The following is a 19,565-nucleotide window of genomic DNA, read 5'->3' on the forward strand; positions in this document are numbered from 1 at the left end:
TAAATCAAATAAAAAAAGAACAAATTATGTACAGCTGCAATAAACAAAAACCGCAGTTCACTAGAGGGCGTGGATATAGAGTACAAACTGGTTACTAGACCAGTGTTGTCAACGTTCACCGTGACGTCCGTTTGGTCGAGTGCATAGATATAAAGGCAGAAAGATCAATCACTCGACCAAACGGACGTCACGGTGAACGTTGACAACACTGGTCTAGTAACCAGTTTGTACTCTATATCCACGCCCTCTAGTGAACTGCGGTTTTTGTTTATTGCAGCTGTACATAATTTGTTCTTTTTTTATTTGATTTATATAAGTTGTAATGATTAATAATAATTGATAACATTTAGTTTCTTTGCCAGAAAAATCTGAAATTCGCAAATTTTATGAAATTTTTTTTCAGATTTTTTTAAAGATTTATAATTTTTAAATTTTAAAATTAAAAAAAAAAAAGAAAACTAGTATGTTCTTAAAATTAATTCTCTATATCATTCTGAAATTCAAATATTTGAAATGAAATAAAACACACAATTTATGTACTTACGAAAAATAAATAAAATAAAGAGCATTTTAGTAAACATTCCAAGCTAGCCTGTTAGCGTACAATTAGTTTGCTAATAAAGCGTTTTCTTGGTTTTCATTTATGTGTAATGGAAATTCTAATTATTTTCATTCAAAATTTCAAATTTTTTCATTTCATTTACTACAAAAGCTTTTATAAACATGATTTTTCTCTGATATTTAAATTGCAAGTTACTTTGATTTCTGGGTCGTGTTAAAAGTTAAAAATATAAAAAAAGTATTTCACAACATCCACTAAGATGACAAATTGTCTGTCAAGAATGATAAAAAAATTAATGGTTAAAAAAATAATTCATTGCGATAATGAACATACAGCTGTATTGTTATTATTGTTCAGTTATCTAAAAGACTTTTTCGTGGTTTTCCTTTGCATTTAACGCAACTTTTGATTTGTCTAAATTTTAATTTAATTTTAAATAATATATAGGTTACTACAAAAGCTTTTATAAACATGATTTTTCTCTGATATTTAAATTGCAAGTTACTTTGATTTCTGAATCGTGTTAAAAGTTAAATATATAAGAAAAGTATTTCACAACATCCACTAAGATGACAAATTGTCTGTCAAGAATGATAAAAAAATTAATAGTTAAAAAAATAATTCATTGCGATAATGAACATACAGCTGTATTGTTATTATTGTTCAGTTATCTAAAAGACTTTTTCGTGGTTTTCCTTTGCATTTAACGCAACTTTTGATTTGTCTAAATTTTAATTTAATTTTAAATAATATATAGGTTACTACAAAAGCTTTTATAAACATGATTTTTCTCTGATATTTAAATTGCAAGTTACTTTGATTTCTGAATCGTGTTAAAAGTTAAAAATATAAGAAAAGTATTTCACAACATCCACTAAGATGACAAATTGTCTGTCAAGAATGATAAAAAAATTAATGGTTAAAAAAATAATTCATTGCGATAATGAACATACAGCTGTATTGTTATTATTGTTCAGTTATCTAGAAGACTTTTTCGTGGTTTTCCTTTGCATTTAACGCCACATTTGATTTGTCTAAATTTTAATTTAATTTTAAATAATATATAGGTTACTACAAAAGCTTTTATAAACATGATTTTTCTCTGATATTTAAATTGCAAGTTACTTTGATTTCTGAATCGTGTTAAAAGTTAAAAATATAAGAAAAGTATTTCACAACATCCACTAAGATGACAAATTGTCTGTCAAGAATGATAAAAAAATTAATAGTTAAAAAAATAATTCATTGCGATAATGAACATACAGTTGTATTGTTATTATTGTTCAGTTATCTAAAAGACTTTTTCGTGGTTTTCCTTTGCATTTAACGCAACTTTTGATTTGTCTAAATTTTAAATAATATATAGGTTACTACAAAAGCTTTTATAAACATGATTTTTCTCTGATATTTAAATTGCAAGTTACTTTGATTTCTGGGTCGTGTTAAAAGTTAAAAATATAAGAAAAGTATTTCACAACATCCACTAAGATGACAAATTGTCTGTCAAGAATGATAAAAAAATTAATGGTTAAAAGAATAATTCATTGCGATAATGAACATACAGCTGTATTGTCATTATTGTTCAGTTATCTAGAAGACTTTTCGTGGTTTTCCTTTGCATTTAACGCCACATTTGATTTGTCTAAATTTTAATTTAATTTTAAATAATATATAGGTTACTACAAAAGCTTTTATAAACATGATTTTTCTCTGATATTTAAATTGCAAGTTACTTTGATTTCTGAATCGTGTTAAAAGTTAAAAATATAAGAAAAGTATTTCACAACATCCACTAAGATGACAAATTGTCTGTCAAGAATGATAAAAAAATTAATGGTTAAAAAAATAATTCATTGCGATAATGAACATACAGCTGTATTGTTATTATTGTTCAGTTATCTAGAAGACTTTTTCGTGGTTTTCCTTTGCATTTAACGCCACATTTGATTTGTCTAAATTTTAATTTAATTTTAAATAATATATAGGTTACTACAAAAGCTTTTATAAACATGATTTTTCTCTGATATTTAAATTGCAAGTTACTTTGATTTCTGAATCGTGTTAAAAGTTAAAAATATAAGAAAAGTATTTCACAACATCCACTAAGATGACAAATTGTCTGTCAAGAATGATAAAAAAATTAATAGTTAAAAAAATAATTCATTGCGATAATGAACATACAGTTGTATTGTTATTATTGTTCAGTTATCTAAAAGACTTTTTCGTGGTTTTCCTTTGCATTTAACGCAACTTTTGATTTGTCTAAATTTTAATTTAATTTTAAATAATATATAGGTTACTACAAAAGCTTCTATAAACATGATTTTTCTCTGATATTTAAATTGCAAGTTACTTTGATTTCTGAATCGTGTTAAAAGTTAAAAATATAAGAAAAGTATTTCACAACATCCACTAAGATGACAAATTGTCTGTCAAGAATGATAAAAAAATTAATGGTTAAAAAAATAATTCATTGCGATAATGAACATACAGCTGTATTGTTATTATTGTTCAGTTATCTAGAAGACTTTTTCGTGGTTTTCCTTTGCATTTAACGCCACATTTGATTTGTCTAAATTTTAATTTAGTTTTAAATAATATATAGGTTACTACAAAAGCTTTTATAAACATGATTTTTCTCTGATATTTAAATTGCAAGTTACTTTGATTTCTGAATCGTGTTAAAAGTTAAAAATATAAGAAAAGTATTTCACAACATCCACTAAGATGACAAATTGTCTGTCAAGAATGATAAAAAAATTAATAGTTAAAAAAATAATTCATTGCGATAATGAACATACAGTTGTATTGTTATTATTGTTCAGTTATCTAAAAGACTTTTTCGTGGTTTTCCTTTGCATTTAACGCAACTTTTGATTTGTCTAAATTTTAAATAATATATAGGTTACTACAAAAGCTTTTATAAACATGATTTTTCTCTGATATTTAAATTGCAAGTTACTTTGATTTCTGGGTCGTGTTAAAAGTTAAAAATATAAGAAAAGTATTTCACAACATCCACTAAGATGACAAATTGTCTGTCAAGAATGATAAAAAAATTAATGGTTAAAAGAATAATTCATTGCGATAATGAACATACAGCTGTATTGTCATTATTGTTCAGTTATCTAGAAGACTTTTCGTGGTTTTCCTTTGCATTTAACGCCACATTTGATTTGTCTAAATTTTAATTTAATTTTAAATAATATATAGGTTACCACAAAAGCTTTTATAAACATTATTTTACTCTAATATTTAAATTGCACGTTACTTTGATTTTTGGAATGAGTTTAAAATTACAAAAAATATGAAGAGCATCTCGCTATATTCACCGAAATAATTGACCGTCTGTCAAAGACGCTAAAAAAATGATTTATTATATAAAAATATTCATTACGATTACTGAGCATTTCGCTGGAACTCCTTAAGCGTCAAGCAATCTGAATGATCTTTTCGTGGTTTCCATTTACGCGTAACGCAAAATATGATTGTTTTATTAAAAAAGCATTCATGAAGGCAGCAATGTTTAAATATTTACATAAATTATGAGTTATTCAATCTTTATTCCTTGTTAAATCAAAACAAAATGAAGAGCATTTGATTGTGGGCAATTAAATACACACACACGCACGCACGCACGCACACACACACACACACACACACACACATATATATTATAATAATAATTTGAATAATTATTTGTGCAAAGGCATTAATAAGGATCGGAAATTAATAGATAGTTCAATCAAATTCATAATAAATGCTACAAATAATTATTTTTAATTCTCATCGGAAAATTTAACAAATTTACGATTACGAAAATTTAACAAAATTAATTATGGCTTATATTTTGTTTAAAAAAAATATGTCATTAATGTGCATTTTTAATTCTAACGATTTTAAAACAATAATAGTAAACTTATAAAATTCAAAGGATTTTAGTTTTGAACTCGTTCTGTTAAATCATATTTTTAAATATAAAAAAAAGCTAATATAAGCATCTATACTTCAGTTATAATAGAACCAGACTCTCCAAACTAATAACTATGGTTGAATAAGCAAATATCCTTCCTTCGATTTTAATTATCCTAAGTTCTGTAAACCGAAACTAAACAAAACCGAAACTATAGTATATAATTGCTCGTAATCTGAATGATCTCTGCTTTTAAAGCTTCAATAAACTAACAAATAAATTATGAGCAATGAATAGACATCTTTAAACAATATACAAAATAATATACTGGTTTACGGAAATGAAAAAATTTTAGAATTTAAATTAAATTGCTTTTTAATGATCAACATCGATTACGCGCAATGCTAAGGTACGGCGGGGATGTTAGAAAATAATCACTGGAACGACGCGAACGCCACTTTTTGTGCGTAAAACCGGTCTGTCAAAAGCGTGTTGCTTTTCTGAACCCCCCCCCCCCCCGGGGAAAGTTAAATGTCCTTATCCCCTATATTAGTCCCTGGTCGCAACTTTTGTTTACCCTTAAGCGATTGGTTTCTGTTTGATTTAGGTTATGCGCATGCTGATTTCACGCTTTCGGCTTTCAAGCGGTAATGGCTTCATCTTTTTTAATCCATGAAAGCTACAAGCACATTTATAAAGCAAAGCTCTAAAACGAATCGCTTACATTACTCTTCCTTCCCACGTTTGTTTATCTCCGAAAATTTTTGATTTAACGTTGCTGAAGAATTTTCTTGCATAATTTTTTTTATGGCTGTCGCTCCTACCGAGTTAGGTTTTGTTGAAAAACGGGCATCATGGAAGTTACGTAGTAAATTTTTTCCAAGTAAAGTCGGTGGCTTTCCAGCCTGGTTAAGGTTAAGTAATTTGCCGAATCGCACCGATCTTCTGTGTCAGGTATGCAATCATCCCCTAACATTTTTACTTCAAGTCTATGCTCCAGTTTTCGAGTTAGAAGAAGCTTTCCATCGGACTATTTACATATTTATGTGTCGAAATAGTAGCTGCAATAAAACATCGAGCAGAATCAATTTTTCTGTGTTTAGAAACCAACTTCCTCGAAAAAATGAATTTTATTCGTTTGAACCTCCCGAGTTTAATGAGAAATCGTCTATGCAACCGTGTGCGGATCAGTTTCAAAAGATGTGTGCCATCTGTGGTTGTTGTGCTATATTAAATTGTGACAAATGTGCCCAAGTAGATTATTGCTGTGAAGATCATAAAACTCTGGACTGGGAATGGAATCACATTCACAATTGTCCAAGTGAAAAGAAAGGTAGTTTTAGTTTTCAGTACTGATTTAGTTTTTAATCAACTTCCAATTATTTATATTGTTAATATACGTGTAATACTATTATTAGCATATCATATTTCCTATCCTTTTAATATTTTTTTTAATAGTTTAATATTCATATTTTAAAGTCCCCAATCTCTTTCTAAACTCTTATATCAAATAATTAATTCTTATTCACATTTTTTAAGAGGGAATGAAAATATTTTTGCTCTTTTTCTTTTTGAATTAAATAGCAGCTGATTCTTTATTTCAATGTAAGTGTACAAATAATACATTCTATCATAACAACAAGCGAGGGGTAGCTTCTAATGTGATTTAAAGCAAAACATTAGTTTTTGAGTAATTTTATATCGAAATTGTACCTTTTTTAGCGTTGTCATTTATTCTAGAAAAACTTTTAGAAAAAGAATTATAATATTTTGCAGCTATGAAGTCTTATGTCTGTAGCAGGGTTGGCAGAAAATCAGATTTTTGGGGAAAAAACCTGTTTTTTTTTTGGTTTAAACCAGGTTTTTCCCGACATTCTTTTTTCAACTAATTTAAAAAATGAAAATTACTTCCAAGAACAATTAAAATAAATAACAAGCAATTATATCAAACGACACTAAATATTATTAAAATTTTTATATTTAAATGCAGGATTGGGAAAAAAACAGGAAAAGTTTAGAGAATTTTTTTTTACCATTGAAAAACACTTAGCGCTTAGGATTCAGCATTTTGAACAAAAGCTTTTCATTTGTAGCTTTTCTATGAAAAAGCTGCAAATGAATGAACATTTGCAGCTTTTTCTAAGCCCAGTCTGTTACGCAATTTTATTTGTACAACTCCGAAAGTTGAAAAAATTCTCTCAACATTCGCTGTAGTTGCAGTCAGTAAGAATTACTTCAACTTCCTTAAACACATCGGCATTAAACTTCTTAATATCGTTTTCTTGCATTCGCCACCATTCTATAACTGTTACATTTTCAATAAATTCCTTTTGAAACAGATACCTTTGGAATGGAAAGCTTCTTGCATAAATTTTTAATATCAGAGTTAATAAGTTATTTATAGGAAACATTTTCTTGGCATATTCTAAAACCTTTTTTTTTTTTTTCGTTTGCTGATAACTCGTTATCCTCTTCATCATCTTTATCTACAGCTTTTGGATGCAACAGAAAAGCAAGAAGGTGGGCTGGTGTTATTGCCATATTATAGCGATGATCTAATTTCCTCAGTACATCTTTATTGAATTTCTTATCGTGCATTTGCTTTTTTACGAATTAAAACAGTCTCTTCAATCGAACAATTTTCTCTCTGTGCCCTATCCAGAGCTACACTATTTGGTTTTAACTGCTGCAAGTAATCTTCTGCATTTCTTTTCAATGAAATGTTAATTAAATTTTGAAAATTTTTATCAATCTGATCTTTATAACTTTCACATATGTTTACTAAAATGGGTCAAGATTTTAGATACCTCTCTTATATAATTATAAATAAATAAATAAAAATGCAATTTTAAATTATTCTTAGGGAAAAAACCAAATGTTTTTTTTTTAAAGAAAAACCATTTGGTTTTAACCATGGTTTAAACCATGCCAACCCCGATCTGTAGAAGAATTAAGAAAAATACACGATTAAATTGATACAAAATTAAAACTAAGCAGGGATTTTTAATCAGAAGTTTCTGCTTTTGACTTCTAAATTTCAGAATTAAAACAAAAATTATAGTTTTCTGTGTTGGCTAAGTGAAACAAAATGTTATAATTTTAAAAATAAAAAAATTTCTCTTTTGTATGGCATATATTTCTTTTGTCATTACTACCATTTTTTCTCTGTATTGTAGTGTATTTTTTAATTTAAATAAAATATACAACATAATTCACTGTATATTTTGACACTGTCAGCACATCTGGAAAAGTCTGGGAAAAATTTTGCTCTTTTATTTGAGTAGCAAACCTGGTTTGAAAACAATATACCTTCAACTCCTATGACAATCCACATACTAATGGTGAAAGCATACCTAGTGTTGAGCAAGGTATAGCGTTTTGCTGTGCACCACCTTTAGCCCATTTCAAGCGCCAATTCTTTTCTATCAATATGACCTATTTTTGAAACAAAGGTGGACATTTATAAAATTGTTTATTGAAAATATTTAATAGTAAAATATTTAATATTAACATAAATTTTTGTAAAGTTTTTGTTCATTCATTTCTTGACAAAAGTTGTTAGAACATTTCGAATTGGAAGGATGTGATATAAGAAATGTGGCACTATTTACATATTTCCTATTCTTTTTAGAAATTCCAGAAAAGAAAAAGTTAATAAATCACTTTCTTTTGTCTGAGTTTGAACTTGTGACTGAGACAGAAGAGTCCTTACCTGATGTTCCAGAAAAAAGTGATGAAGAAAAAATGAAAGATTATCAAAAGTTCTTGCAATCAAGCTCTTCTAAAGAACTACAAGATATGCCTGTAGGTGATTTAGGATATGTGGAAGAAAAAAAAGATAAAGCTTTTAACAAATTCCAAAAGAGAGTAAAACTTGAACCTGAACAAGTAAGTAATTTTACAAAGTTAATTATAATAGTACCATTGCTTTTCTTTTTAGTTTAGTTTTTTTTAGTAACTGTTAAAGAAATATGTTTCCAACATTAACAATTTTTGACCTCATGATCAGATTTGCATGCCCTGTTTTATACTATTTTCATAGATTGAGAAATACAATGATAAAAAAAAAAGGGTATAATCCTATACTTCTGTTCCAATTATTAAATTTTCATGTTCTTAGTAAAAACATAAAAAATTTGAAGGGTCTGTCTTAAATTGCCATAAATTTGTTTACACATTCTTTTCGATTGAATTTCCTTTGTAAAGAAGAAAAAAATGGGAGTTTTTATTTGTTTACAGTTGTAAAAATCCTTGAATTGAGTTTAACTTAGTATGATATCTGTATGTAAAAGGCAAAGCCCTCACTCGTCACTGATTCTCCCACTTCCCATGCAGTTAGAAAGCTAAAAAAAAGTTTTTTTTCTATGCCATAAAAAGGAAAACTAAAAAATAAAATATTATTTTGTGATTAAGTCTCTAAAATAGGCTTAATTGACAATGCTAAGTCACATTTGTACCAACACAGATGTCTCATATTTACACCCTGTGTTTTTGATGAAATAAATAGAAAAACAAAAAAAGTTTTATATGTATATTTTGATATTATCAAGGTAGTCAGCCTAATTGGTATAATGCTAAATACTGATATAAATGTCTCATATTTGGATCGTGTTCTTCAGGGGTGATTGTGCTCCGGAAAAAAATCTGGATTTCCGGATTTTTCGCTAATTGCGATTCGAAAGTTTCCAGAAATCCAAAGTCCAGAAGTTTCAAGAAATCATCGATCACAATTATGTATAAAAATTCTTGTATATTTTATTTAAAAATATTAGAACTAGAATTTATACTTGGCATCTCTTTCATTTGTAAATATTTTTTCTGGTAAAATAATTAATGTGATTAGAGGTAAAGGTGAACTAAATACATAATTATTAATTTAAATTATGCTGCATATAATTTATGTGGACTTTCACGTTGTGAAAATTTCAATGATTTAAATTTATAAAGTTATTAATTTTCTGAATGATTTTGCTCAAGAAATTTTCAGAATTTTTGAGTTGGGCCCACAATTACCTCTGGTTCTTTATAGGAAAATTTAAGAAAAAAATTATGATAATTATTCAGATATTTAGCCTAATTGACAGTAATGTTAAATTACAAGTTTTTACAAAGACTATGAAGTCTCAAATTTGAAGCATGGATTCTTTATGAGATAGTAAGAATTTTCTAACTCATTATTTACAATTTTTATTTTGATATATGTGAATATCATGGTTTTAGTGGGGTAATTAGAAGTAATTAATCTAATTGGCAGTTATGCTAAATAACTATTTTTCCAAGATAGGAAGCTTAACAAATTTGGAACATGCATTCTTTATCAAATAAAAAGAACATTTAAAAAAATTTTATTTCGATATTTGAAACTATCAGGGTGAATAGAGGTAATTAACCTAATTCACTGTTATGCTGAGTAACATATTTTGGCAAATTATTAACATTTGTTTAGTACAATGTAGCTGATTCTGACTGTTGTGCACACCATTAATCCAAGAAGTGGTGAATTCATACTGATAGAAAACTATGTGGAACCTTGAACCATTATTATCCTATTAGCTTGTTATTTATTATGTTGGTGTTATTCTTCTAAATAAAAATTTTATGCTTGCAGGTTTTGAGATATCAAAAAGGTGGAGTACCACTATGGGTATCTTCTGAAAATGTACCATCAGAAAACGATATTCCGAATTGTTCTTGTGGAGCCAAGCGTCACTTTGAATTTCAGGTAATATCTAGGCATGTTCTATTTGGTTGAGTTAAGAGTCATTTTTTTTTTCAATGTTTCAAAGTCATGCATTTATATTAGGGTGAGTCAATAATATATGCTCCCTTTTGTTCTATGACCTTTTGCCATTGTTTGGTGAGCTTCGCTATTCCGCATTCGTAAAAGGATCTACTTCTCTTCCATCGGTAGTAGATTGAATCAACTTAACTTTGACGATCTCCACATTGACAAGTTGTTGAATAAGCTCTCGTCTTACGTGTCTTGAAATTCAGTTTTACAGATCCAGTAGCAGTTTCCAAAGGTGGTGGCATTGTTCTCTTGACAAACTCCAATTTTCCATAAGCAACTCTCATATGACGCTTCATAGTTGAATATTTCTTAGATAGTCGCTCATCCGTTCTTAAAACCATGTTTTTTTCCCTTCTTTTTCTAGGGAAATGGCAGTTCAAGCTTCCAGTCTTTAAAATTATGTTCATTAGAAGACATGATATCATAGGCTTCCGTGGGATTTATTCACACTGTACTTTAAAAAAAAAAAAAAAAAAAGAATGATTTGACTTAATATCTATTTAGATTTTAAATGGAACTAAAGTTTATAGTCATTACTGTGAATCTCATATTTTTATTATGCTCGTATGACACATTCTCAAGATCAGCACTTAACGAACAAAGATCTAGTGTCTTGGTCTGTCGCACTCACTGATATGAAAAAGAAAAACATCTTTCTAAAACACTTGATGCTTTGACATCATATCTCCTATCATCTTATTATTTCACCTCAGATGGACCTTTCTGGCCACGGTTGAATTTCTTATCTGTAAAAAGCATAGGTCTAAGTTTATAACTTGAAAATTATAACCTCTCACACTTTCTGTAATTTTTTATATGTGTGAAGAAAGTTGTGCTGATAGTCATGACCTTTTTGAATTTTACTCTCTATATCTCAAGAAATTAAGTTTAGTCAGGTGGTTACTCTGATTTATCAAGTATTTTTTTATATCTACTTGAAGGATATTTTGATTTTTATATTATCATACACATTTATTTGATTTTGGCTTTGCAAAATTTTATGACATGTGTTGTAATAGCCCACTTTTATTCATTTATTAATTATTGCTTTTTTAGGTGATGCCTCAGTTGTTGAATTACCTGTCCCTAGATTCTGTTCAAGAGAGTATAGATTGGGGAACTTTGATCATTTATACTTGTTCTGCTTCCTGTTCTGCTGGAGTTGATACATATGTTAAAGAGTTTTTATGGAAGCAAGATTTTTCAGATGTATCTCTCACAATGCAACAATAAATTTTGTAGAATTATTTTTTATTTTCCGTTTAAACAGTTGGAACTTAAATTTACTTAATAATTGGAACTTAATGCATAATGCAATGGATATTATATTAATTAAATTTAAAATGAAGTAAAAACAGGGCTTTTTGGCATTCAATTTAGGTCTTTTAACTCAGCCCTTGTATTAGGGTTCGTAATTGTCTTGATATTCTTCGTATTCGGGTTAGTTCCATCAAAGCACGGGTACAGGAATTCCCTTGGTTTCTGGTATTGATTCAAATTTCCAAGGCTTTATGAACATTGATAGCCATGATCTCATACATTTATTGACTGTTCAACACCAGAAATGATATTCGTCATAAAAAAATAATTTGCTAAATAACCGACGTTTCTAGTTTTTTTTTTTTTTAACCTGTTTGTTTGTCTATTTGTTAATAAAATTCATGGGATGTTTGGAGCCCTTTAATTGTTTCGTTTCTATTGTAAGCTATTGTTTCAGTCTTCATAGCCAGGAAAGAGTTTCAACCTTTTGTTTGGATCTAATCAAAACCGAGAAGAGGTTTGGGAAAACCAAAGGGTAATCTGGGGTCCTATCTATTACAAATTAACCAAAATTCATCAAACATTTAATTATTTCTTTATTGCAAAAAATTTGCGTGAAAAGAAATTGCTGCTTGAAATTTTTAAATCGTTCTAAAACTCTAAATATAATATTTGTTTATTTATTAAACATGATCGATTTTTTGTTTTAATGTATTATACGACTAAGCTCTCGCAACTATATTTTTTCCTGCTTCATAAATTCAATTATATTAATAAAACACTAAGCATAAACTATGGTATTCTTATATTAATTTTTATATGAAGAAAAAATATTTATTGAGTGTTAAAAATTTTTCATGAAAATAGGCAGAATGAGAAAATTGTGACTTGTTTTGAATACAATCTTTAAAAGTAGTTTTCACTATAATGGAAAATTTCAGTCAATTTTTTTCAGAATCCTTCAAAACCACCAAGAGACATTTTATTATTTTTGTAAGAATGATAATGATCAAGTTATTTTTAAGCAAAAAACACTTATTTTCATTTTTATCTGAAGCAGGGAGTCATATGATTATTCAGGAACTGATGTTACTTGTGTCCATCTGCCATTCCTTTATAATTGCTGTGCGGTGACAGCCATTACGTTTTGGCTTTCATTTGAATTTTAGTAATTAAATCCAACAATTTTAGATAGAAAATAACTAAGTGAGTACAAAGATCAGCATAATAAAAATGTGACTTAAAATTAATGTTGTAACGAATAGTAATTTTGGCCAAATACTGAATATTCAGCCGAATAGCAACATTTATTAAATTTATTTTGTAAAAAAATCATTAATAAATGTTATTCTTTATACTGGGGCTGAATTTTTTTGGGACATTTTTGGAACTTCCCGAACACTAATATCTTTCAGCAAGATACTTTTAATATTAGTTACTAATTTAAAGAAAAAGAAGCATTGTTTTTGCAAAAGAAATCTACATCGTATGGAATAAAATTGTACATATTTTTTTTAAATTGTAAATTTAAAATGTTTTATGTATTTTAGTATTTTTGCATTTTGTAGTTGGAAAAACGCGGTAATTATTTCCTATTTCGAATTTTTTTAAATCATTATTACATTAACAGGGTTCTTGCTGTCCTAAAATGTCCTAAAAAAGTGCTAAAATTTTTTCCCAACTTTTTTAGGGCCTAAAAAGTGCTAAAATTTCTTCTGAGTGCTAAAAAAGTGCTAAATATTTTTTATTTTGGCGCCTTGAAAATTTTTTTGACCGGTCGATTCCTTAAATCGGTTTCCCTAAATCCTCAAATTCTGTTGCCTTCGGCTCTTCTGCTGCCTCCATCTTTTTAGAAGATTCTTGGGCTTTGGGGAAAGAAGTTCTTTCTTCTGAGATTTTATGGGCTTTAAAAGTTGTAGAAAGCTACTACTCCTACAATTCTTCCAAAGACACTGGAAAATTATTTAGTACAATATTTCCAGACGGTTCAATAGCACGTCATTTCGCCTGCAGTGAATCTAAGTGTGCATATCTCTGTCATTTTGGACTTGCACCTCATTTTAGCATGCTACTTCTGAAGTGCATTGATAATGCCAAGTTTTATTCATTGCATTTTGATGAGTCTTTGAACAAAGCGACACAGCAGAAGCAGTTGGATATACATATCCACTTTTGAAACCCAGATAAGAACATTGTAGAGACGCGATACTTAACATCAGCTTTTCTGGGCCATTCTGCAGCAGATGACCTTTTACCCTGCTTTTATTCATCAGTCAAAAATGTAGACCTGAAGAAATTATTGCAGATTTCTATGGACGGTCCTGCTGTCAATTGGAAGTTTTATAATAATATTAGAGAAGATTTGTTAAAAGAACATGGTGTTCAATGCAATGCAATAGGAAGTTGTGGGCTTCATATTTTAAATAATGCATTCTACAAAGGTGAATCTGAAACAGAATGGCTCATTGGTTCCATCCTGAACTCAATCTTCTATCTTTTTAAAGATTCACCCACAAGAAAAGAAGATTTTATTAATCAATCAACTGAGAACAAATTACCTCTAAGATTTTGTAACCACCGTTGGCTGGAAAATGCACCTACAGCTGAAAGAGCAATATTGCTTTGGAATGATCTGAAATCTTATGTGAAAAATGTTGGCAAGTTTAGAAAAGTGAAATGTAAATCCTTTTTAACTTTACAAGAAGCAATAAAAGACAAATTAATTCTTGTTAAGCTGAACTTTTTCTTAAATGTGTCGGAGCTAGTTTCACCATTTTTGAAACTGTGTCAAGCAGATCGGCCACTTTTACCATTTTTTGCTGCGGATATCCAGGATTTGGTATTACATAGTGTGCAATTATATAACATTCTGAAGCCAGAATCTATAGAAAACTTAAATTCTCTGGAGAAACTGTGCCATTTTAATTTTTGTGATGAAAAGAATTATGTCTCTCTGACAAAAATCAGTGTAGGTTTTAAAGGTGACCAAATTTTAAAGCAGCTGTTGGCCTCAAAAGTTATTTCTGACCGAGATCATATGAATATAAAGAAAGATTGCAGAAAGTTTATCACCAAAATGTTAGAAACTTTACTGGAGAAATGTCCAATAAACTATTCTGTTGCAAGAAATGTTGCTTGCATCAATCCAAAATTAATGTCAGAAAACAAAAGCAAGTGTGTTCTAAAAATGAGAAACATATTAAATTACTTAAGTCAAAAAAAGAAAATTGAGGAAAAAGATTGTGACAAAATTAAGCTGCAATTTGCATCATGTATAGATTAATTATGTAATTTTTACTTCATGAATCGTTAAACACTTTATTTGTACATTTTTAATATCATGTATAGATTAAGTATGTTATTTTTACTTTACATCAAGTGCTAATTTTTTTTTCTTAGTCCTAAAAAAGTCCTAATTTTTTTTTGAAATAATTGAGCAAGAACCCTGATTAAACAAAAATAATTAAAATTCGTTAATCTTGACAGTAATTATAGAAAAAAAGATCGTCGACGAAATCACACGAATTGGACTCAAAGGGATTACAAAAATGCGTGTTTCGTTTCAACATTCGGTTATTATAATAAATAATATCGTATTAAAATATTAGAGTTAAGACTATGTGGAAATCAAGAGCATTAACAATAAAAAAAATTGAATCGGAAAAAACGATGGTAGTAAATACTAAAAAAAAAAAAAAAAGTTTCAAAAAGTCAATCCGCTATTTGAATTTTACCACATCGTCTGAAATATATCGAAATATTTAATAACCACGTAAAAATCAATATCAGTAAATGCCAAAAATACAACCAAAATACCACATGAACTTATGGCGCAAGTTGAGAGCTTCAAAAAGTTATTATTTAAATTCGCTATTCGAATTTCACGTGTCGATGCTGACAAATACCGTTATTTTAAAACTCACGTAAAAATAAGTAGCACTAGCAAAATTTGCTGATAAGTCGAAAAAAAAAACGGTAAAATCATCACATTTGAAGTAAAAAATCAAATGCGCGATTTGAATTTCACGAATAATAAAATTGCATGAAAAAAATTAAATTTTCGAGTTGAAAATTCGTTGCTAAAACAATTGAACCACCTTAAGAAATAGCTATGATACCAGCGCAATCCGATCGCGTCGAATGGGCGATTCGCACTTCGTGCGCGCAATATCATATAAGAAATATTGAATCGATTTCATTTCCACAGATTTTTTTTTTAAAAAAAAAGCCGTATAAAAGCGAAACATACCGCAATGATTTATCAATTCATTTGCTACAAATCTGAATTTGTAACAAAATCCCCACTCACAGTTATTACAATGTAAAATATGGTGTTCTTTAAAAAATATGAGGGAAAGAACACCACCTCTAGATCAAACTATATTTTATATTTCTGTGATCTTAGATTTTTTTTAAATTTTATATTATTAATTTGAAATTCTAGTTAAAGCCAACCAGTCATTGTCAAATGAGAATAGAAAAATTGCGAGCATTTCTTTCCCTCCCGATGCCTCGAGAAATGGATCTTAAGAAAAGAATTTTGCTGAAAAAATTGTTTTTTTACTTCAGAAATGAAAAATCTTTTTGTTTTTCTGCAAGAACTCTGTAACATTCTGCGACAATGTTGCCGTGATTCTACCACGAGGTACATCAATAAGTTTAGCCATTGTTTAAAAATAATGAAAACTTAGCTATATTGTTGGTATGGAGTAAAAGGAAAATAAGAATAATTGTTATCCATTAGATTTTTTAAGATAAATAAAAACAAAAAGTTAATAAGTAAGATTAATTAATTAAAGTTAAGATAAATAAAACAAAAAATTAATAAATAAAAAAAATTTGAAATGGTAAAAAAAATTTCATCTTCCTTCTTGAAACAAAACTTTAGTGCTAAAAATAATATTTTTTTGGGAAAAAAGCATCAATAAAATATTAGGAGAAACATAGTCTATTAGAAAGTCTACCATAAAAAATCCCAGAAAAAATAATAAATATACTGAAGTGAAACGGAAAAAATAAAAATCACTCTTAATTTCTGCAAGAAAAATTTTAAAATTGAACATCTCAGTTTTCCAATTATTGTATTTTTAGGAAAAAATGATGAAAATCGATTCCGTCGATTAAATAAAAAAGTCAATAAAAACAAAAAAATTTTAAAAAAGAAAAAGCGGTAGAAATCAAAGCGAAAATCGTTCTTAGTTTTTAAATGAAAAATTTCACGCTAAAAATCCCAATTTGATTTTTTCAAAATGCCGTAATTTTAGAAAAAATGTAGATAAAAGAATAACGCTCGTTAAAAAAATACTTAGTCATAATAAAAATGCTGATAAGAAGAGTTATTACAAAAAAAAAAGCAAAAGAGAGGGACAGAAAACTATTGTTCTTAAAATATAAATTAAACTGAAAATCATAGTTATGTCTTACCAAGCAGGAAAAAAGTGATAATAAAGAAATTCTTTTAAAATGCTGCTCTATAATAAAGCAGCAAAAACGAAACAAAGAAATATTTTCATTTCCTCAAACAAAAAGTATTGAAAAAAAAAAGCGATGAAATTAGCTTTGCCTAAATGTTATTAAATAGCGTAGCAGTACAAAGGTTGTGGTCAGTATAAAGCAACCTACTTTCCATTCTTTAAATTTTGCTTTTTCCATTGTCTTTCAGAATATAAATTTGATAATTTTAGAGCTCAATAAACATGTGTAAAAACTACTTCTAATATATTGTAAAAAATACGATATTAGATTACTCTTTATTTAATCTGTTCAATTTTAAAAAAATACGTAGTCGAATATTCGTTATAGGGCGGCTTTGGGGAGAACTTCTCCAGACTAAAAGTCTGCGGCTGTCTGTTGCTATGGTTACAAGTTAGAGCACGACCTATGCCAAGATCAAGACAAAATTATTCACTCCACACCCCTATTCGAAGTGACTTTTCCTCGCAACCGTGGTACCCGCCACGACGCGAGACAGATGTCTGGAGAGTTCTGAAAGCCCTACTTAAAATAACATATTTTTATAATATTTTCTAATAATAATTTGTATGGTACTCACTGAAATTTTTAATGATGGTTCTGAATATCAAAGATTTTTTAGTTCAGTGAAAAAGGGGGGTTAGAATGAGTTATGGATGCTTTATTAATACAAAATAATTTTGTTCTTACATTTTTTAACCGTGTTAATCTTAGTTTTAAGGCATAATTGTAATAATTCTCATTTTAAGTGAAAAAAAGGTTGAATGAATTTATTATATTGATTAGTTTTAAATTTTACAAATGTGAAAAAGCTTGAGTTATTGATTTTTTTATTTATTTATTCTAACTTGAATTTAACGCAGGGAATTATTTTTAGCATATCAGTAGCTTTTTTGAAAAAATGTGATCCCAGCAAAACTTTTAATTCATTCTTTAAAAAAAATTAAGTTAAATGAAGAAATTAATATATTCTAGTACATTTTATTTACTTTTTTTTAATTCATTAGTTTTAGTCGAACAAAAACGTCTAGCTTAATGATTTTCGCCGAAATTATGCGACTAAATTAATTACATTAATTGAAATTTTAAGTATAATTTGGGCAGATCTATTTCAATGCTCTAGATTCTTGAAAGTGTTGATTCGTTTTCAGCGATACTGATAGCTTAACCTAAAATTTTTTCACCCATTTTAATTAAAAAAATTCATTAAAAATATATAATGCATTCATTTTACTATTTTAGAATTCTTCTTTGCAGGCACTAGCAAATAGTTTGCAGAAATATAAGGAGAAAAATTAACAATAACCATATATGGTAAATATTATATTGCAGAAAAGGAATTAAAATGCAAAAGTAATTTTCTAACTTTAGTGAAATTCCTATTTACGCGAAGTATAATATTTAGTATTTAGAATAGATTTGAGCATTATGCGTTTAATACTTAATACATATAGTAAAAAAAAAAAAAAAGAAACTGTTTCAGTAAATATTTACCTAATAAAATCCTTTAACTCTAGTACAATAAAACGGCAAAATTAAATATTACCTAAATGTTTAGCATATAGATTGTAATGATGATGAATAGATATTTTTTAATGAACTGATTTATGAAAACACTAATTTCTTTAATGCAATACCGAATAATAAAATCATCCACCCTGTACATTATTTCTATCCAATCTGTAATAGATTTTGATTAAGTAATTAGAGCATATTATTTTCACTTAAAAATAAGTGTAATAAAATAATATTTTCTATGAACTTGAATACCACTGATTTTAGCTGAAAAGAAGTGTTGATTCGCTGAGAAGAGTGTGATTTTAGTGATAAATAAACAGTTTGAAGTTTCAAAACTCCCTCTTCCTTTTCGCACACACTCTCAAAGCCGTAAATTTAATTAAATAAAATTTTACTAATACGACAAAGTGATATCAAAACTAAAACAGCATTGAAATAGCCTTAGCGGATGGAGGCAGCACGTTTCCATTCAGCACATACGCCGTTATAACGAATCAGGGACCGTTTTGGGCAATTTAAATGTTTAATATAATTAAATAAATGCACATTTTTTTGTGGGGGGGGGGAGAAACAGTCAGATTTTCGGATTCATGAGAGAATTTCCAAAAAATTAGGATTGAAATTTAAAAAATTAAGAGACGCTGTAATTATTCATTGCGGAAAATCTTTAGAAGAGAGCAAGGTTCTTACGCACCAGAAGAATCGGGAATTGTTGGGGAAAGCATAATTTCACCTTGAAACCGGGAGACCAAAATGTGGAGTACACTATTTCGCTTTCAATATCGTAATTTGCTCGCCACGATATATTGATAAAGGAGAGTAATATACAATATCTTCGAGTCTTCTCTGTCGGATTTTTTTTCTTCGAATTTTTAAAAACTCATTTATTTATTTGTCTTGCGTGTTTTTGCTATTGCTTCAAAAATATTCAATAAAATGAAGCAAAATATTTGGAGCAATTTAAAATTGATAGCAAAATTATCGCTTAAAAATTTGAAATTTTCTTTTTTCGAGATGTGTGGGTGAATATTTTTAATCTACTATATTTT

At 28.3% G+C, this 19,565-nt stretch overlaps 1 protein-coding gene across 1 annotated transcript; it reads left to right on the forward strand.

The window, feature by feature from the left end:
- The first annotated feature begins 5,183 nt into the window (after positions 1–5,183).
- LOC107450485 (uS5 assembly chaperone PDCD2) lies at positions 5,184–11,513 on the forward strand. The gene is made up of 4 exons (XM_016066287.5): positions 5,184–5,808; positions 8,107–8,363; positions 10,084–10,197; positions 11,323–11,513. Exons 1-4 carry the CDS (start codon positions 5,283–5,285, stop codon positions 11,497–11,499), a joined length of 1,074 nt encoding a protein of 357 aa, XP_015921773.2. The 5' UTR covers positions 5,184–5,282; the 3' UTR covers positions 11,500–11,513.
- The last annotated feature ends 8,052 nt before the right edge of the window (positions 11,514–19,565 follow it).

Source organism: Parasteatoda tepidariorum, chromosome 8, assembly GCF_982258835.1.
Source record: "Parasteatoda tepidariorum strain Cologne lab strain chromosome 8, Ptep-v5.0, whole genome shotgun sequence".
Classification (NCBI taxonomy): domain Eukaryota; kingdom Metazoa; phylum Arthropoda; class Arachnida; order Araneae; family Theridiidae; genus Parasteatoda; species Parasteatoda tepidariorum.

Coding starts and splice junctions, on each gene's coding strand:
- LOC107450485 (XM_016066287.5), top strand. CDS start 5,283: ATGGCTGTCGCTCCTACCGAGTTAGGTTTTGTTGAAAAACGGGCATCA. Junction 5,809..8,106: donor TTGTCCAAGTGAAAAGAAAG/GTAGTTTTAGTT, acceptor TATTCTTTTTAG/AAATTCCAGAAAAGAAAAAG. Junction 10,198..11,322: donor AGCGTCACTTTGAATTTCAG/GTAATATCTAGG, acceptor TTGCTTTTTTAG/GTGATGCCTCAGTTGTTGAA.